Source organism: Pelobates fuscus, chromosome 5 (assembly GCF_036172605.1).
Source record: "Pelobates fuscus isolate aPelFus1 chromosome 5, aPelFus1.pri, whole genome shotgun sequence".
Lineage (NCBI taxonomy): Eukaryota > Metazoa > Chordata > Amphibia > Anura > Pelobatidae > Pelobates > Pelobates fuscus.
This window is the reverse complement of record NC_086321.1, coordinates 273,912,285-273,934,167: the sequence shown is the minus strand read 5'-3', so window position 1 is coordinate 273,934,167 and position 21,883 is coordinate 273,912,285. Positions and strand designations below refer to the sequence as shown.

The 21,883-nt window shown below is 42.9% G+C and overlaps 1 protein-coding gene across 2 annotated transcripts in view; it reads left to right on the top strand.

The window, feature by feature from the left end:
• Positions 1-21,883, top strand: part of FRMPD1 (FERM and PDZ domain containing 1) — a 210,438-nt gene that overhangs the window by 114,516 nt on the left and 74,039 nt on the right. For both annotated transcript variants that reach the window (XM_063455310.1, XM_063455309.1), the window contains exon 2: positions 11,052-11,156. In XM_063455310.1, the coding sequence (XP_063311380.1) occupies positions 11,056-11,156 (101 nt within the window). In that variant the 5' untranslated portion in view covers positions 11,052-11,055. The remainder of the gene's footprint in view (positions 1-11,051; positions 11,157-21,883) is intronic.

The window sequence follows — 21,883 nt, the reverse complement described above, 5'->3', positions numbered from 1 at the left end:
GGACATTCAATAATTGAAGATTTTGATGTGTAGTCCTTCTTCTCTTGCAATCTTCTGTCACCTACTAACACATTGACACGACGAACTATACCATCATTTTCTATTGTAGTTTTGATCACACATCCCAGCTGCCACTGGCATCTTGGAAACATATCTTCTTTGATTACAGCCATGTCATTTACTTTACGTTGAGGTGTGTACCATTTCTGTCTAGCGAAAACGTTCACAAGGTATTCCCTTTTCCACCAAGTCCAGAACTATTCTGCTAAATACTGAACTCTACGCCACCTTTTTGCTGCATATACATCTTCCTTTACGAACTTCCCAGCTGGGGTTAATGCAACCTTAGATTACATCAGGATGAGATGGTTTGGAGTTAGAGGTTCTGGTGCTTTGGGGTCGTTGATTCCATCAACAGTTAAAGGACCACTGTTAAAGGGACACTATAGTCACATGAACAACTTTAGCTTAATGAAGCAGTTTTGGTGTATAGAACATGCCCCTGCAGCCTCACTGCTCAATCCTCTGCCATTTAGGAGTTAAATTCCTTTGTTTATGAACCCTAGTCACACCTCCCTGCATGTGACTTGCACAGCCTTCCATAAACACTTCCTGTAAAGAGAGCCCTATTTAGGCTCTCTTTATTTCAAGTTCTGTTTTATTAAGATTTTCTTATCCCCTGCTATGTTAACAGCTTGCTAGACCCTGCAAGAGCCTCCTGTTATACAATTATTTAAGGTAAATTACATCTGTTTGAAAGTGAAACCAGTTTTTTTTTCATGCAGGCTCTGTCAATCATAGCCAGGGGAGGTGTGGGTAGGGCTGCATAAACAGAAACAAAGTGATTTAACTCCTAAATGACAGCGAATTGAACAGTGAAATTGCAGGGGAATGATCTATACACTAAAACTGCTTTATTTAGCTAAAGTAATTTAGGTGACTAAAGTGTTCCTTTAACAACGGCCATGGCTTCATTAAATAGTGTTCTAAGATAAGTATCATCTAGGCTTCATTAAATAGTGTTCTAAGATAAGTATCATCTAGTCTACTTGAACATTGAGCAATTGTGGCATTTAACACATTATGAATGGTTCTAGTTTGACGTTCCCAGACTCCACCTGCGTGACTTGCAGAGGGGGCATTGAAGATAAACTCGCACTATTTATCAGCTAGGAAAGCTTCTTTTGCCTTGGAGTCACATTGCTTCAGAGTTTCTTTAAGTTCGTTCTTTGCTCCTATGAAGTTCGTGCCTTGGTCACAGTGGAGTTGGCGAACGGCTCTCAAACTGATGAAACACCTTAAGGCATTGATAAAGGAATCTGTAGATAAATCTTTGAGCATCTCAATGTGGACTGCATGTGAGGAGAAGCATGTGAAGATGAGTCCATACTTCTTGTACTCCTTACGACCTTGCTTGATGATAAAGGGACCGAAACAGTCTATACCACAGTATGTAAAGGGAGCTAAAACTTATACACATTCTTCAGGGAGCTCTGACATGCACTGCTCCTCTGTGCGGCGCCAGAACTTTCGACACTGTACACATTTATGTACTAACTTGGCAACTGACTTGCTCACACCATCCATTTGCTCTGAGTTCTGTTAAAGTTTGGCTGAGACACCGGTGACAAGTGGTTGCATGGTAGTGGGGCAGGATTAAGTGGATAATGTGCCCTTCTTTTGGGAGGATGACTGGGTGCTTGACAGTCTTCCACCAACACGAGGAAGTTCTTGAACCAGAATGGGGTCAAGGTAACCAAGAGGGCTTGAACTTGGAAGACTATCTCCTCTTTGAAGAAGTTTTACCTCTTGGGGGAAAATGTGCTGTTTAACTACCTCCCTAGCCTTCCTACATTCCTCAACAGTCACAGGATTGCTGCAGTGATGTGTCTTAAATCTTATTCTCTTGAATCTTGCAATCACTTTAATGAGCATTAACCAACTGGAAAGCTTGTTCATATGATTTAGTCATATGACTTGTGATGCAAGGGGTTTAACTTCAGGGTCGCCTACAATCAGCTCTGCTGAAGAGCTTGGAGATGCGAGTACTTCAGATTTCCATAAGAAACTATGCCCAGATAACCAGCTTTAGGGAGAAATCTCTGCTATGTGATAACCACTGGATGCATGGTCGGCTGAGTTTTGTGCTATATCCACACAATGCCACTGAGTTGGATCTGTAATCTCTCTTATGAGTTGAACACGATTGGCTACAAAGACGTGAAATCTTCTCGCTTAATTATTGATGTAGGCCAAAACTACCTGGGAGTCTGTCCAGAAGAATTCTTCGTCAATTTCTATCTCAAGTCCTGTCTTCAACATGACACTCAACCTTGCTGTGGTGACTGCAGCTGAGAGTTCAAGCCTTGGGATGCTCACAATCTTCATCGGCGCAACTCTTGCTTTGGCCATTACAAAGCTGCAATGGACTTGACCTCTTTCATTCTTGTACGTATGATAAGAACAGATGCTGGCATCTGAGAAGTGATGTAGTTCCACCTTCACTGTGTTACTGAAGTCTGGAGGATGGTAGCATCTGGGTATCTTGATTTCCTTCAAGGCTTGCAGACTACTCTTCCAGGTCTCCCACCGTGGGCCTACAGTCTCAGGAAGTGCTTCATCCAACTGATGCCCCTGCGGCAAAACTCTTGGAGAATGCATTTGCCACTCAATATAAAAGGAGCTATGAACCCTAGAGGTTCATAAAGGGAGGACACCACTGACAGGACACCACAACGAGTTGAGGGTTGATCCTTTATGTCAACGCTGAAACTGAAAGTGTCGTTTTCAATTGCCCACTGAATGTCAAGCACTTGTCCTTCTGGTGTTGAGTCTGGGTTAAGTTTGAGAGGTTCACTGGTTGTTGCTCTTTCTGATGAAGCTACACAAAGACAGGTCATCTTCATTGTTAAACTAAATATGAACTTATGCAATCGTAAGCCGGCATTCTTGCATAGTTCTTGCGCTTCGATTACCAGATTTGTAGCTTCACTGACTGTTGAAACACTAGTTAGGCTGTCGTCGACACAAAAGTTCTTCTCAATAAAGGCTGATGCTGAGGGATAACCTGCCTTGTGTTGTCGTCCAAGATACTTAAGACTGAAGATCGCACATTCTGGAGAGAAGCTGGCACCGAAAGGTGAACTGCCATTCTGTACTCTTTGGGTTCTGTTTCCAACTGACCGCTCTCCCACCAAAGGAACCTTAAATGGTTGCGCATTTCCAGTGAACTGATGGAATATCTTTTCAATGTCGCATATCACAGCAACTGCTTCCTTCCTGAAGCGACAGAACTCCCACTAGAGAATTTATCAGGTCGAGACCTGTCTGTAAAGTGTAATTTAGTGAGATGCCCTGGAACTTTGCAGAACAATCAAAGACAAATCTTAACTTGTCTGGCTTCTTGGGGTGACAGACCCAGTGATGTGGGATGTACCACACTGTCTCTTCCTCTGACAAGAAAGGGGCTGTTTCTGCATCACCTTTTCTGATAATTTCTTCCATGAATGCAGTGTAGTGTTCATGGTACGGTTTGTTGGCCTTCATATTTTTCTTTAGATGAAGTCGAACAATGGGCAGCCTTTTATTGTTGGGTAGTGCCAGTTGACTGTTTTCTTTGAAGGGTAACGGCATCTCAGAGTGTCCAGCTTTTCTTTTCATTATGGTTTTAGAGAGAAACTGCACAAAGTGAACGACATCTTGAGACACGTACTTGTCCTCATTTCTTTCAAGAAAGTCAATTTCTAAGGCCCCCTCATAAACCCTGATCTATTTCATACATAAATGTTCAGTTATTCTAATTTAAGACAAGTCTATGGCAGTGATCGTATCTATATAGAGCCACAATGTGCTACAATCACTGCAATAGACTTGTCTTAAATTAGAATAACTGAACGTTTATGTATGAAATAGATCGGGGTTTATGAACCGAGTGAAAACAAACCATATATGTTATATAGATGTTTTATCGCTTTTAATAACATTTTGAGTCATAAATTGTGCAACTTAAAATCGGAAATATCTTGTTATAAGTAAAAATAAAAATAAATATATTATTTTTTAACTAAGACAATAAATTGTATAATGGTTGATTTATTATGATATTATTGTTTTATTTGCAATGTCCTAATGCATATTAAGTTATGTTTTTCACCTTCTGTAATTAGAAATAGCAAATTTTTCTTAATTACCAATTTATTTGTTAGATATATAAGAACCACCCACGTTGTACTAGTTATACAGTCTTTGAAGAAGTAGGGTTTTACACATACGAAACGTGTCAGACAATACAAGAAGCACAACCACTGCCAGCCAAGGTCCAGTCGAAAGAAACTACCATCCATTTTTGGATTCCAGACATACCAAAGAGTGAGGTCCGTAGTGGAATGCACCTTGAAACGCACGCCGTCCTCACCGGCGGTCAGGATCCAGAGGACGAATTCACTAACAGTATCTTCATCCATCACGGGTGGAAGTTAAGGTTTTCTTGCTTTTTTGACCTGTAATAGACTGGTTATATTTTTGTGCATAGATTTTTAGGTTTATTTTTTAACTTGTAATAAACTGTTTTTCATTTATATTTCCAGTTTTATCTTATTAGTGGTTCTGGCGATACGTTGACTATATTACTTTTGAGCAACCAGTTCCACATACTGGTATGCTTTATTACAAATGGACATTATTTTAATATTTTTTCTTATAAAAGTATATTATTTGGTATCATTTACACTGTGTTATTTCTTCAAACCAGGGATTAAGATACACAAACCGTATATATTGTATCTAGGGAACATATTATTGTGTCTAAAAATATATATATTTTATTATATACTTTGAATCTATTATACAGCTCTTGGATTCCTTGCACTATATCATATAGTGCTATTTTCAGTTTGTGTTCTTATAGGTTTTTGGTGAATCCCTATACTCTTCCAGTTAGAGCTGTTTCCATTTTTGTCTTACTCCCTCTTTTCCTCTGTATATTCAATTTTTGGATATCAGAATACTTTTGTTTTTAATCTCTTCTTGTGGTCTTGACACCTCAAGTGGTGTATTTGAAGGATGATATGGCACAGCTTGTGGATTCAATGAGGTTTGAGGTTCATTATTTTGGCAGAGGTATTGCACCTTGTGGTCTGTCTTCTGCTCACAATTTTCAAGACCATCATAGGCATTGTAAGCTTTCACTTGTGCCGCTGCTACCTTGACTTCATTTTCTGCTTGAAGGTGGTGTAGCCTTGTCTTTTCCTCATCCAACTTCAGTTTAATTTCTTAAAGCATGTGCCTCTTTAAGTTTTAATTCACTCTCCAGTTTGTTCAGCTTAGCATGTTGCTCATGCATCTGTTGCATTGCCTTTGCCTGCTCTACCTTGGCTGCTAAGTCGGCTTCTGCATCTGCTCGTCTGCTAGAAGATCTGGAGGTGGCTCTTGAGCTTGAGTCTGAGCCTTGTAGTGACCACATATAAAACAGTACGCTATATTTACAAGTCCACGTGACACGTTTACTTTTCAGCCAATTTTCTGCTGCCAAGAAGGCATCCAGACATGTCCTTATAGTGCTTCTGTTTTTATTTATTGAGCATTTACCTTCCTTTAAACACTTTGTATGGGAATCTACATCTGGATTTCATCTAGAAAAATAATTTAAAGAAATTAATAGACTGACTATATTAAAATATTGAATCCCCTTCTTGTCTCCTATGATAGATGCAAGGAAATTGTACCTTTGCCGCAACACCTCCAGAGTAAATGAATGCTAAAAAAACATTTTACAGCACGAATTTAAAGTTTCTAAATTGGAGTTATCGTAAACATTTCGGTTCTTAGTGAAGCTCAAGTCTTGACTACTGGCATTTTATTGCAGTTTTACATAATCAACAGCATGAAAAAGGAGCAGGGGTGGCCAAAAGGTAGATTCCACGATGCTTTGCATGGCTTTAGAATATCTGTTTTGACTAAACCCCACCAAAATTGGCAAACAAAATGGAAATCATCCAACAAAATGAGTAATGCTAAGACCTGTGCGTGGCGAGAAAACTCAGACTAGCCGTGCTGTTTTTTGTAGCAACTAGATTTTTTTTCTGGACGCACAATTTCCATATTGAGATTGTAATTCAGAAACTAAATTAGAAGAAGATGTCAGCCGGGGAGGGAGACCTAAAGTGCATTAGGTTTTCTCACATATATATAGTATAGTATAGTACAGTATAGTATAATGATTTTTTTATGGGGTTTGACATAATGCTTGATGTAACCATGCATAACGTGAGGACGTCCAGCGTCAGTTAAGCACCTAATGATCCTGAAGTCCCTCTAGACAGCTAATCCTTCTCCGGGAATTTGACCTGTATAGCAGTCACAATCACCCAACCAGAATTGCGCCTAAGCACCAATTGCAAATAAAAAATAATCAACTACTAAATACCAACAATTAACTTCTGTATACCAATAAGGTGAAGTTCCGACACATCCAAACTAATCTCAAATATTTTTCCCTGCAGCGCCCCCGGAGACAGATATGCATTTTGCTCTTATTTGAAAATTGCATTCTTAGTATTTTAATTGTATGTCAGGATGTGCTCATTTTTAGGTGAGAGAACGTGCAATGATTTGAGACGTTACATGGGGAAGTGAACTGGACCATGCAGCAATATTGGAAAGTTGCATCATCTGGTGAATCACATTTTCTTTTTGATCAGGGGAATGACTGGGTGTGTGTTTGTCGTTTACCTGGGAAAAGAGATGGTAGCAGGATGCACTATGGTAAAAAGGAAATGTTATGCTCTGGGTAATGTTCTCATGAGACCCATAAAGTACTTTAGCTTGCTGAATTGAGGGCCGGGCTTAGAAGTGTGCATGCTATGTGGCTGCACAGGGCGCCATGGAGCATGGGGCGCCATGTGGCCGAGACAGCACACACATGGCCGGGTGACAGGAGTGCAGGGGGAGTGAAAACAAGTGCCCGAGTGGAGGATTCATTTTCTTTCCACTATAAAAGCAAAGAGCAAGGCAGCGTGAAATGGGCTTACTGAGCGGCAGGGGGGGCTTACTGAGTGGAGGAGGCGGGACTAAAATGGCAGCAGGGGTGAGCTTAAAGCTCCCAGAAGCTCTTGGTAACTGCTGCACAGGAAGGGGTAAGAAGGAAGGAGTCCCTGCTTCCTCAACAACTAGGCTACAGGAGCTGCACTGCCTCCACTCCTCACTTCCAGTCATAATGGAAAGAGGTAATTGATTTTGTGCGTGCGTGTCTGTGTGACTGTACTCTACGTGTGACTGTCTGCCTGTGTGTGTGTGTGACTGTCTGAATGTGACTGTGCCTGTGTGTGTGACTGTTACTGACTGTATACCTGTGTGTGTAACTGTGTGTGTGCCTGTATCTGTGACTGTGTCTGACTGTCCTCCTGTGTGTATGTGCCTGTGTGTGTGATTGTAACTGTGTGTATGACTGCAACTGTGTGTATGACAGCACCTGTGTGTGTGACTGCCTATAACTGAGTGTATGTTTCAGTCTGCCTGTGCGTGTGAGTGCCTGCCTGTAACTGAGTGTGTAACTGCCTGCCTGTAACTGAGTGTGTGTCTGTGTGACTATCTGTCTATAACTGAGTGTGTGTCTGTGTGACTGTCTGCCTGTAACCGAGCATGTGTGACTATCTGCCTGTAACTGTGTGTGTGTGTGAGACTGTCTGTCTATAACTGTGTGTGTGACTGTCTGCCTGTAACTGAGCATGTGTGACTGTCTGCCTGTAACTGTGTGTCACAGTATTATGTGACATACTTAGTCTGCCCCTCTGTAATGCAGGGGAGTCAGCCTGGCACCTCTGGTCTGCACTTCTGCCGGCTGCAGACCATAAGTAGCTGTCTTCTGAGCTCCGGCTAATGAGACTGTTGCTGTGAATTACCAGAGGAAAGCTCTGACACTGTAAATGCCTGCGCTAACGAGACAGTTACTAATAGTCCGCACCCGGTGAAGGGGCAGACCTGATTCGCAGCACACTGGAATGCCATAGATCCGCATTCTTCTCTTACTGCAAGTTAACAACAGGGAAGGGGGGAATTAATATTTGTTTTTAAATTATTATTCATTTAATAAATCCCCTATATACAAACACTACACCCCTCTACACACACACACATACATGGATGAAGGTGTATGACTAGGGAGGATTGGAGGGTGCTGTGAAGATTTCCTGCACAGGGCGCTTAATGGCCTGAGGCCAACCCTGGCTGAATTGTTGAATGTGTGAAGAGTGTGTCCTCTTTTTTTATTTTACAAAAGGTTCTGATTTTAAAAGACATTGGCGCTTTTATAAATTAACCTTGTTACATCCCCTGACTGTTAAGCAGACAACTGGTCCTGTTACTTCCTGGTTGTTTAGCTCAGTGGAGCTAATCTCAAGATGCAGGCAATTAACCACTTGCCTTGTACTTGCCTTGCCAAAACTTCTCATTGGACTGTATTGGTATGTCTGTGTTTGGACAGGCACAGAAATACTGTACTAATTTAGATGAGGTGGGCTTGCAAAGGCAGCAGACAAGAAAAAACAAACTGCTTTTAGATAAACCCCCAATGAGAAAAATCATAATTAAATGCACACAATTTTTTTTACTTGAGGTACATCTACTAAACATTATTATTATTTTTTTAGATGCTGCCTCAGCTTCCATTGCTGAGTAGTTTTTTGAGTAGTGGATTGTCCCTTTAATAATGAATCTTTGATATGGCATTGTAAAGTATTAGTTCGAGATTTGGAACACCAACGTATTCTGACTTTGTAGGCAAGGGCAATGAGTTGAGACTTGGGTAGTGTCTAAAAAAGAACAAACAGCTCTTAATATTACCTAAGTGACAATTATAAAGCCACAGCCATAAAGCTATCTGTGAGTTGACATATGCAAGCATTGCCAGATCCTGTTTCTAAGTTACTATTAAATATTCATAATGCGGCGCTCACAAGTACTGCTATTTTTATCTGATTATATTAAAATATGGTTTTTACCTGAAAGTGAAAGGCTGTCTCATGGTTTTGATTTTCTTTGTTGCTTTTTGACAATATGACAATAATCATCATTACAATCCTGCCTTTCATCTAAATTTAAAAAAAATCATTTTCTTTTTCTCAACCTTATTTCAGTCTTTTAGAAATTGGCAGTAAAATTCTAATTTATGCTTGAATGAGATTTTCTTATCTGTACTTTTCATTGAAAAATTACTGCAAAACTTTAGCAGGCAGACATTCTCTGCTGGCTGCTACAGACACTGAAAATTGGGTTTCTGGGAAATTACATTTTATTTGTTAAAATGACCTTTCGCTTGGAGGAATTCTAGTCCTCGAATCAATGACATTAAGAAGTTGTCAAAGCAGCGTTTTTTTGCATGTTTTTCCATTATAATGCAGACAGTTGCCTGGTTATACAGATTTCTGTAACACCTTGTGCACCAAAACAATTTTATCGGAATGAACTTGTTATGGTGCCAAGAGGTCCCTTGCAATGGCTTACCTTTAGGAGTAAAACTGTTCACAAAAATTTTAACCCTTAAAGTCTTGAAACCAGCCCCGTTCAGGTCTACCATGCCCGTCCTCATCTCTCTAATTCTCGAAACTGGAAGCCTCAGACGGCCTTGGACGGGGCAAGCCATTTTGTGAATGGAGAACTACTGCTTGGCTTAGAGCATCAGCCAATCATCGGTGCCCATGTACTAGGCTGTCTGAGGCTTCCTTGTTTCAAGAATCAGAGAAGCGGACGGGAATGGGCAGAGCTAAACAGTGCTGTCTTTGGGTTTAAACTGTTTATGCGTGGTTTAACCCCTAAAGGTAAGTCAGCACTTGGCACCTCCTGGCTCCATAACAAACTCATTCTGTTGAAGTTGTTATGGTGCCTGAAGTGTTCCTTAAAATACATTTACTGATGCCAAGAACTGAGAAATCTGTCTGTCTGACAGACATTTTGGGTGACTGTTTATAACCAGAGATCGTTACGTTATTATTAAGTCCTGCAATTATAAGTTATCTCAAGATTGGGAGTGGGTGCAGAGTACTCTCCACACCATACACTTTGCAATAATGTAAAGTAATTGTGGTGCTTAAAGAGACCTTTTTATTTGACTTAATTTAAATTATTATTATTTCATAATAAGAAACTGTCCCTAGAAATAATGCATATATGATTTTCTTAAAGGGACACTATAGTCACCTGAACAACTTTAGCTTAATTAAGCAGTTTTGGTGTACATAACATGCCCCTTCAGCCTCACTGCTCAATCCTCTGCCATTTAGGAGTTAAATCCCTTTGTTTAAGAACCCTAGTCACACCTCCCTGCATGTGACTTGCACAGCCTTCCATAAACACTTCCTGTAAAGAGAGCCCTATTTAGGCTTTCTTTATTGCAAGTTCTGTTTAATTAAGATTTTCTTATCCCCTGCTATGTTAATAGCTTGCTAGACCCTGCAAGAGCCTCCTGTATGTGATTAAAGTTCAATTTAGAGATTGAGATACAATTATTTAAGGTAAATTACATCTGTGTGAAAGTGAAACCAGTTTTCTTTTCATGCAGACTCTGTCAATCATAGCCAGGGGAGGTGTGGCTAGGGCCGCATAAACAAACAAAGTCATTTAACTCCTAAATGACAGTGAATTGAGCTGTGAAATTGCAGGGGAATGATCTATACACTAAAACTACTTTATTTAGCTAAAGTAATTTAGGTGACTATAGTGTTCCTTTAACTATAGAAGCTCAGAGGCATATACAGTACGCAAATTGTGAGATAACTTATTCTGTTCAAATCACCAACTATACAAAATGTTCAAACTTCAGGCACAACTACTTTGCCCAGCGTAGTAAATACAATCTTTCGTTCAACCAAGGCTGGCAAAATTAATGTTATTGACTTTAAAAAAACTTATATAAAAAATATAAAAAACTTTATATAAACTGAATGTGTGTTATAAATAGTTTATAAATAAACTATGAATCTAGACCCCAATGAATCACTCCCAGTTTGTATGACGCTGGAAAACTGACACATTCAATTTCCGTGTTCTAATTCCTATAGGTAAATGGAAGATTCAGAAACTCACTTATTACAGACACGCAAAGGACATCGAATAGAACAGATGGTAGTCAGATGGCTACGACGGTCAAGAGATAATTCATCACGGTAAGCTCACTATAAGCTACTTACTCAAGCCTTAACTCTTTGCTGTTTGGGAGGCCATTTGTTGATTACCTAACTCCGTGTTGAATCTCATTTTGTTTCTATTTTTCCCAGTGTACATGCATCAAAACATTACATACCAAAATATGCAAGGGGCAGGTCATGAACTCAAGTGCCATGCTGCACATAGGGTGACATCATCCATGCTGTTATTAAGTTCTATTTTTATGAATATTAACATTTTAATATAATTAATGGAGGATAATAATGCAGTCTGGTAACCCTACTCTCAGGCTGAACCAGTGCATATTAATACCAGTCTGCCAGAAATTAGTTTGGGTTACACTCCTGAATGGCACCTACCAGCAGGAAAATGGTTGAAATAGCTGCTATCTTAGATTTTAACTCCCAATAATCTCAGAGAGCACTGGGCATGTACTACCCTAACATGTTACACTAAGCTACACTAAACATGAATCCACTTCACTATTCTAACACTAACCATTATCTCTTACGCTACCTTAACACTTACATTAACACTAACTCTAAACTAATAGAAACAAGTTAATAACAGCAGTTCTTCCATAATAGCTAAACTGTTTCATTTTGCCCTCCCTATTGTTTCATGTAAAATGTGTTCCTCTGCAGAATATAAAGCTCACACCCAGGACTGGAGTGGGACAAAAATGAAGCACCGGTGTTCTATCAAAAAGACATACCCGTGAAAAAGTCATACCCTCGTCACTTCCGGTGACGCGGCCGCACCGGAAGTGACGTTGGGAGGGGGGTGTGCGCCGCCGCGCAAGCGCACGCCGACTGGGTAGGGGATTTTTACAGCGAGCAGGACATTAAGCCCACAGTGCGCACGCGCCTCACAGTACTCCCGTCGGAGATACAGCGCGCGTGCGCACTACTGGGCAGGGAGCCCCGCGCATGCGCAGTTTAGGGGTAGGGAAATTTGATGGGCATTTCGTCTGTGAAATCTCCATACCCCTATACTGCGCATGCGTGGACCCAATAGACCGCGCGTGCGCAATGTGAGGTAGGGAAATTTCACAGGCGAAATGGCCATCAAATTTCCCTACCCCTAAACTGCACACGCGCGGGGCTCCCTGCCCAGTAGTGCGCACGCGCGCTGTACCTCCGACGGGAGTACTAGCAAGCATCAAGACGACAAACATGGCACGGCCGCGGCCTAAGGCAGGTGAACCCAGCGCAACAAGCGGCCTGGCAGGCACTTCATTCACAGACCACTAGATCGCCGCAAGACACAAGAGCTCTGGGTCCACACTCACAAGGGAGAAGGCACCGGCTGCGAGAAAGTGTTCAGCCCAGACAAGGCATTGGCTGACACTACAGAGATTGAAATCTCATGCCAGGCAAGGTGTGCACTGTCACCCGCTCTCAACATGCCTTACATGAACTCCCGCAACAACTTAATCAGATGACTTAATTTCCCTTAATTTTCCCCATTAGTTGCCATGCAGACTCGTACACGGGATCACGGGGGGGGGGGGGCAGCTTCCTCTGCAACTCTCGCGGCCGCGCGGAGCGTTGCCACGGTAACCCGTGGCAATGCTCTGACCCCGCGGCTGTCGCGAGAGTTGCAGAGGGAGCTGACCTGGGAGCTGCACGGACGGAGGAGAGAGAAGGGAGCTGACAGGAGCTGCGGTGAAGGTAAGTTACAGCTCTCTGCCAGCCCCCGGTCCTTGTCTGTATTATGGCAATGGAAATTGCCATAATACAAACAACTGACTCGAGTATAAGACGAGTGTTTTTCAGCACAAAAAATCCATTCAGGTTAGTCCCATTTGATTCAACAAGACCATACCAGAAGTGACGTCACGCACTTTGCCGCGTCACTTCCGATGTTGAAATCGCCATTTTCTTTATGGGCAAATAACAGGGAATGGCACGGCACCACTGAATGTGCTTGCCATTACCCTCTCGCCCGTTGTTGTTATATTGCATTGGGGAAACGTGTTCAAACACACTTTAGGGGTATATACCTCCCATCATTAGTTGATAGTTACCATAGTTGTTTCAAAGGAAAGAGAGAAAGCAAAGAGAACATTATATTCATCAGTGTATATAAAATAGAGAATTCAATCAGAAAAATTAAAACAAACTTGTACATAAAAAAATTATATTCACAATTTAGAAATGGTGATACTCTTTTGCATAGATTTTGTTTTATAGGGAGCAACCTTATAATTATCTCTATACAAGAGTAATATAGAGATGCCTGGTTAAATAAATGTCTGGAACCAAAATCCTTACTAAGACAGGGGGAAGCAGTTAAAATACTTAAATTAAATGTACAAGTTTCAAATGTAGGCATAAAACTGTCTTAATTTGTATATATATATATATATATATATATATATATATATATATATATATATATATATAGTGTGGTATTAGTCTAAATAAGAAAAATAAGAGACCAAAAAAATTATATATTTTTTTATAAAAAATTACACATTTCATATCCACCTATGGTGGGAATGCCCACAGATCGCACAAATATGGGGGAGGGTGGCCACAATTGCATGTGACATACTGGAGACGGACATACCCAGGGACCCCTGGATATGGCTACTCTCCAAACAACACGCCCCCCTAACCAGAACCCAGAACAAACTGGTGGCGAGAATAGCGCTAGCAACCAGGCTCACGATAGCAGAACAATGGGGCAACCACAACACACCCCAAATAAACACTATGATTAATAAAACAAATGAAGCCATGGAAATGGATAAACTGTCAGCACTGCTCCATGATACAACACAACACTACCATAAGGTCTGAGACCCATGGACACAACATTCCCTACCAATAAACTGAGCTCAATCCCTGGAACACAGCGGACCCCCCTAAATACAACCCTATCTCCCCCACCCCAACCCACTCCCTCCACCCCACCAGAACCCCCCTTGCCCTATCCCCCTAAACCAGGTCACAAAAGTAGCCACCCAAGCACACATAGATAACACACTTGTATACTGTGAAACACACCACATCTCACCCATACAAACCAGTGCCCAAACTTGAACAACATTCGCAATTTAAACATCAAAACCTCCACAACCAAAAGCACGGTCAAAACAAGCACCAAAGCCATCTAAGGGAACCTAGCCCAAGACACATGTCCACATAACTCCACATACAAAAGTCAAAGGGGACAAATAACTACACAACGGACAAACGTAAACCCCCTTCAACATTACCCCACTCCACAAAATACACACACACAACACCGATAACCAAATAACCCCACGACACCGAAGTACACACAACTCAGCTGACAACAACACCAGGAGAGACACCACAACCCCAAACACTAGAACACGGAACGCCACACCCACATGACCCTCTCAAAATGAGACGAAAAGATTAGAAAGACCCAGGACCTAGCACCACCAAACGAATACTTGCTGTAAAAATTTTGAACTACATAGTGTTATGATCTTGTACCTCAATGTAATTGAGATGATTGTTACCCCACCCTTTATCTCCATTCTGTACCCCAACCGTCTTGAAAAAGACTTAAACTACGAAAAATCAAGAATAAAAAAAAAGAAAAAATTACACATTTCAAAATCACTATTAAGGCCTGCGGAGATCATAGTGTTAAGATTGAAGATACATTTCATCTCGTATTGATCCATCTTTTTATTGGGTCCTCCCCCCTCCAATTTATGTCTACCAGTTGGATGCCCATGTGTCACGATTTGGGGAACCCAACACGCTAACACACACACACAGACACACACACAGAAAGTGTGCAGTACCGGACCTTAGAGTGGCCGGGCTAAGCACACACAGAATAGTCAGGAGACAAGCCGAGTAAGGGGAACCAGAAGACAGAATAACGAGAAACAAGCCGAGGTCAAAGGGTAGGAGAAAGTCACAAAGTCAGTATAACAAGCCAGAGAGTACGTAACCAGAAAGCGCACGTTCACAATCAATACTATAAAGCAAAGACCACAACAGGGCACAGAGAGACAGGAAAGGTAAGTATTTAAATCCTAGCCTGAATCCTGATTGGCTAACCACCAATCAGTATTAACAAACACACGTGGGGGATATCTATACCCCCCACTGTGTTTGTTGCACTGTAGCTTTAACGCCGGGTCACGTGAGTGACCCCGGCGCTTAGATAATAGTGCCGGCTCCCAGCGTGCAGCGTTAGACATGCTGCCGCTGGGAGGAGGAGAGGAGGACGCGAGCGGCGTGTCAAGGGGAGAGGACGCCGCTCGCTTATCGGTAAGGGGAGAGGGGACCGCGGACGGCGACGGACCGAGGGTGAGTGCTGCGAGAGGATTGCAGCCTCCCCTCACAGCCGCCCGCGGAGCCCTGACATAACCCCCCCCTCGAAGACCGCCCAGAGGGCGGGAAGCCGAAGGCTTCAAAGGAAACCGCGCATGAAAGGAGCGGATCAAGGAGGGGGCGCTCAAGTCAGAGACAGAAACCCACGACCGCTCCTCAGGGCCGTAACCCTTCCAATCAACTAGATACTGCAACCAACCTCGAGAGAAACGAGAATCAAGGAGAGCAGCCACCTCGTACACATCACTAGAGACCGCGCGGAGGGCATCGGAACGCCTGAGAGACTCAGAGAACCGATTACAGAGCAAGGGCTTCAAAAGGGAGGTGTGAAAGGTGTTAGGTATACGCATGGAGGGGGGCAAGGCCAGGGAGTAGGACACAGGATTCACCCTACGCAATATCTTATAGGGACCAAGGAACCTGGGCGCGAACTTCATCGAGGGAACCCTAAGGCGGAGATTCCTAGAGGACAACCAAACCCTATCACCCGGAGCATAAGAAGGAGCCGCACACCTACGACGATCAGCAAATCTCTTTTGAGTAGCAGCAGCACGACAAAGAGCAGCATGGACCTGATCCCACATCTTCCGTAAGGAGGCGAGGTGCTCGTCCAAAGCGGGCATTCCCTTGTCGGAGAACACACCGGGAAGGACAGCAGGTTGGAACCCATAAGCCACCATAAAAGGACTCACGCCAGTCGAAGAATGAGACACAGTGTTCCTGGCAAATTCAGCCCAGGGAAGGAGATGGGACCAGTTGTCCTGGTGTGCATTAGTGAAACAGCGTAAATACAACTCCACAGACTGATTTGCTCGTTCGGCAGCTCCATTAGATTGCGGTTGATAGGAGGAAGTAAACGATAAGGAGACCCCCATCTCAGCACAAAAGCCCCTCCAAAACCGGGAGACAAACTGAGGACCCCTGTCAGATACGATATCTTGCGGTATACCATGCAAGCGGAACACCTCTTTGGCAAACACCTGAGCCAATTGAACCGCAGAAGGTAGCTTCGTAAGCGGAATGAAGTGCGCCATTTTGGAGAACCTATCAGTTACAGTCAAGATTACTGTCTGTCCATCAGATGAAGGAAGGTCCACAATAAAGTCCATGGATAAGTGTGTCCACGGTTTCTTGGGTACGGATAGGGGCATAAGGAGTCCCAGGGGTTTAACATTAGGGGACTTACACTGTGTGCAGACACGGCAAGCCTGCACATAATCTACCACGTCTTTTTTGAGTGAGGGCCACCAAAACTGTTGGAGAAGACCCTTGTAAGTCTTGGTAACCCCTGCATGACCAGCAGTTTTGGCTGCGTTAAATAAAGTTAATAACTTCTTTCTGTCTTTTACATTTACGTATAGCTTACCAATAGGAGTCTCAGGGGGTGCTTGGGATTGGTATGACTTGATACCATCAAGAAAAAGGGACGAGATCACCAAACGGGTAGTAGCTATTATATTAGTTGTAGGCACAATGGGCTCAGGAGTGGAGGTTATAGAATCTACAGGCTCGTACTGGCGGGAGATAGCATCCGCCTTGACATTTCGATACCCAGGCCTGTATGTGATTATGTACTGAAAGCGTGAGAGAAATAAAGACCATCTAGCTTGTCGAGAGGATAACCTTTTCGCGTCTGCGATATAGGATAGATTTTTATGATCGGTTATAACCAGAATCTTATGTCTAGCTCCTTCTAACAAGTACCTCCATTCCTTAAAAGCCATCACTATAGCTAATAGTTCCCTGTTCCCAACATCGTCATTTTTTTCAGACTCAGACAAGCGTTTAGAAAAGTAACCACAGGGAAGGAGGGGTTCGTCATACGATTGTCTTTGTGACAACACTGCTCCTATACCTGATTCAGAGGCGTCTACTTCCAGTACAAAGGGAAGGGAAGGATCAGGATGGTGTAACACAGGGGCAGTGGCGAACGCCTTTTTAAGAGTCTCGAAGGCCACAATAGCATTAGGATTCCAAACCCTGGGGTGTAAACCTTTTTTAGTCAGTTTAGTGATAGGGGAAACGATGGATGAGAAGCTTTTAACAAATTTCCTATAATAATTGGCAAACCCTATAAATCGCTGTATTGCCTTAAGTCCTTGGGGAAGGGGCCAGGACAGTATAGCTTCCAATTTTGGAGGATCCATGCTGAATCCTTGTTCAGAAATAACATAACCCAGGAATTGTACAGAAGTTTGGTCGAATAAGCATTTCTCTAATTTACAATAAAGACCGTTCTGCAACAACCTTTTAAGCACCATCCTAACATGAGTATGATGTGTCTCGAAATCCGGAGAATATACCAGTATGTCATCAAGGTAGACTACGGCACAGACATGCAGTAGGTCTCTAAGGACATCGTTTATGAGATCCTGAAATACGGCAGGAGCATTACACAATCCAAAAGGCATGACTAGATACTCGTAATGCCCACTGCGTGTATTGAACGCCGTTTTCCATTCATCGTTCTCCTTGATACGAACAAGGTTATAAGCCCCCCTGAGGTCTAGTTTTGTAAAATATTTAGAACCTTTGACATGATCAAACAACTCCGTAATGAGAGGGATCGGATAGGCATTTTTAATCGTTATATTGTTTAGTGCTCTGTAATCTATACACGGTCTCAAATCGCCCTCCTTTTTCGCCACAAAAAAGAAACCAGCACCAGCTGGAGAGGAGGACCTTCTAATAAAACCTTTAGTTAAGGCTTCCCGTATGTACTCCTCCATGACCTGGTTCTCTTTCTCAGAAAGAGGGTAGACCTTACCCCTAGGAGGCATAGTACCCGGTAATAGGTTAATGGCACAGTCATACTCACGGTGTGGAGGTAACTTATCTGCCTCCCTTTTTTCGAAAACCAATGCAAGGTCTGCATATACAGAAGGGACAGAAACAGAAAGTGGTTTAGCTGTGGGCACGTTGAGTAAACAAACGGGACGTACCTGGGCCATACAGTCTCGTTGACAAGATTCCCCCCAGGAGAGTATATCTAAACAACCCCAATCAAGTACAGAGTTGTGTTTAACTAACCAGGGAAAACCCAGAATGATGGTAGCAGTAGGGGAGTCGATTATTTGGAAGGTTAATCGTTCCTTGTGTAAAGCACCCACAGACATAACTATATCTTGGGTTTCATGGGTCACCAGAGGTTTCTCAAGTGGTCTACCATCTATGGCCTCAACGGCCAAGGGTGTGGCCTTTCGGATCAAAGTCAGGGCTGCGGTTTTGGCAAAGTTTTCATCCATAAGGTTGTCTGCCGCACCTGAATCGATCAAGGCTTTGGTTGTTATAGTGGTTTTATTGACCAAAAGAGAAACTGTAATAAACGGTCTGGAGATGGACACATGAGGGGACAAGGTCATAACACCCGAGGCCGACCCCTCTCTGGGCCTTAGGTGCTGTAGTTTCCCTGTAACTTAGGGCAGGTATTACAGTGGTGCCCCCTCTTACCACAATAAAGACATAACCCCTCACTTCTACGATATGTTCTTTCAGCCTCAGTTAACCCTGTAGCACCCAATTGCATGGGTTCGGGGGATGGTTGCCTAGGAGCGGGTAATGCTAGTAATGCAGTACTGGGTAAAGCAGGTAACACCCTTGTATCCAGCCGTCTTTGACTACGCCTCTCTCTAATACGGTTATCAATAAGGATTACATAGTCTATAACATCATCCAGAAGAACAGGCAGTTCCCTGGATGCTATTTCATCCAGTATGTAAGCGGCCAAACCCTCCTGAAAGGCTGTTACGAGGGCGTTATTATTCCAAACCACTTCAGCTGCTAGAGTGCGGAATTCAATAGTATAATCCGCTACAGATCTATTACCCTGTCGAACCAGGTTGATCAAACGTGCGTTTGAATGCTGACAAAAAAATCTGCAAAGGACATAGGAGACATATTCTCCCACATGGGGTTTGCCCATGCTAAAGCTCTCCCAGACAGGTGGTTTATCAAAAAGGCGATCTTGGATCTGTCAGTGGGATAGGAACGTGGATTCATCACCAAATGGATGTCGATTTGGTTGAGGAAACCACGACACAATGCTGGGTCACCACTATAGCGCTGTGGCGGCGTCATGTGAACTACATGAGCAGGAACGGGTACTGGAGTAGGGATGGGTTCGGACACAGCAGCAGCAGCCTCCTGAACGGCAGGCTGCAAGTGTGCAGTACGAGCCAGTATGGTTTGCAAAGCCTGAGCAAACTGATCCATACGGTGGTCCAAGCCATCCATTCTAGCCTCCTGATTAACTAGGAGCTGTGGAATGTCAGCAGGTTCCATTATGGCCCTGTTGTAATGTCACGATTTGGGGAACCCAACACGCTAACACACACACAGACACACACACAGAAAGTGTGCAGTACCGGACCTTAGAGTGGCCGGGCTAAGCACACACAGAATAGTCAGGAGACAAGCCGAGTAAGGGGAACCAGAAGACAGAATAACGAGAAACAAGCCGAGGTCAAAGGGTAGGAGAAAGTCACAAAGTCACTATAACAAGCCAGAGAGTACGTAACCAGAAAGCGCACGTTCACAATCAATACTATAAAGCAAAGACCACAACAGGGCACAGAGAGACAGGAAAGGTAAGGTATTTAAATCCTAGCCTGAATCCTGATTGGCTAACCACCAATCAGTATTAACAAACACAAGTGGGGCATATCTATACCCCCCACTGTGTTTGTTGCACTGTAGCATTAACGCCGGGTCACGTGAGTGACCCCGGCGCTTAGATAATAGTGCCGGCTCCCAGCGTGCAGCGTTAGACATGCTGCCGCTGGGAGGAGGAGAGGAGGACGCGAGCGGCGTGTCAAGGGGAGAGGACGCGCTCGCTTATCGGTAAGGGGAGAGGGGACCGCGGACGGCGACGGACCGAGGGTGAGTGCTGCGAGAGGATTGCAGCCTCCCCTCACAGCCGCCCGCGGAGCCCTGACACCATGAATGTGAGTTGGGCTGGGTCACAATTGTGGTGCTGTTTAAAGTGTGCCGAAAGGCTGTGTTTTTCTTAATGTTCTGAATGTGTTCCTGTATTCGTACCTGAAGGGCCCTAGTGGTTCTACCCACATATCTCAAGCCACATTTACAGATGATTAAGTAAATAACTCGTTTAGAGTGACATGTTATGAGTTGCTTAATCTTAAAGGTGTCATTTTGCTTATCATTTTTATGGGGGTTAGAGAATAAGGTAACGTCTTTTTTTGAATCACTATTTCTACAGGCACCGCATGTGCCGCATCCATAGAACCCATTTTTTTTTTATTAAAGACATTTCTATTCCCTATTGAAACCTTTATGTGGTTTCATACCAAGTTATCCTTCAAACTAGATACTCCCCTATAGGTGAAAATAGGTTTAGCTGGTAACATTTTACCTAAAAATGCATCATTTTGTAAAATAGGCCAATATTTCTGAAAAGTTCTCTTCAATTTATAACTTTAACAACTAAAATCACATATAAAAGCTAAGCTATGTTCCTCTGTCGAATTAATTGGTGTTTTATACTTTAATAATGATTCACAATCTTTTTGAGTGACTTCATATTGGGCCTGATCTAACATTTGGACAGTGTATACTTTTTGTTTAAAATCGTTAAGAATTTTGCAGGATTGTATTTTAAAAACGTCATCGTTCCTTTTCATCCTCATTAATTGTGCTTTAGGGGCATTAGTAAGTCATGGTGAAAAATGGCAGCTTGTCTCTTCGATATAACTATTTACATTTACCTTGAAAAAAACCCCGTTCAGGGGATCTCGCTAGACTATTGAATCTGTTATGAAGGGGTCTTATGTGGTGATTGGAGTCACTTCTGTGTTTTTGGTGCGTGTATACCAGGCAGGACTGGGGCACGAACCTGGTGCTATATCGCCGATATATAGATGATATTTTCTTTATTTGAAAGAGAGACAAATCCTCCCTACTTGGATTTTTGTCAGAACTAAATGACAATTTATGGGGCATTAAACTTGAAAGCAATTACAGTTTTAGCTCTGTTAATTTATTGGATCTCCATATGTAAAAGATCGATGGGCACCCCGACTGGGTACCTCCATTAAAGGATGCTCCTAGCACTGCAGCAGACACCACAACCACCGAACCGGAGAAGCATACGAATGCTCTCAAGCATATGAATGCTGTAAACAACTGAACAGGAAAAGCATACAATCAGCTTACACTCCTGGCAATCAGCATACAATCCAATTCCCCCAATAACGAGACGACACTTCGTTTTGAGGTCAAGCAGAACTGACTGTACTGGCACATACAGCCTCTTTTATTCACAATCCACAAACATAGTACTGCCCACAGGGTTTTACAATACACACAGACACTCCCAGACAAAATCCTCCCCTCTGCATGTGATATGATTACTGAACACAATGGTTAATATAATTATCACA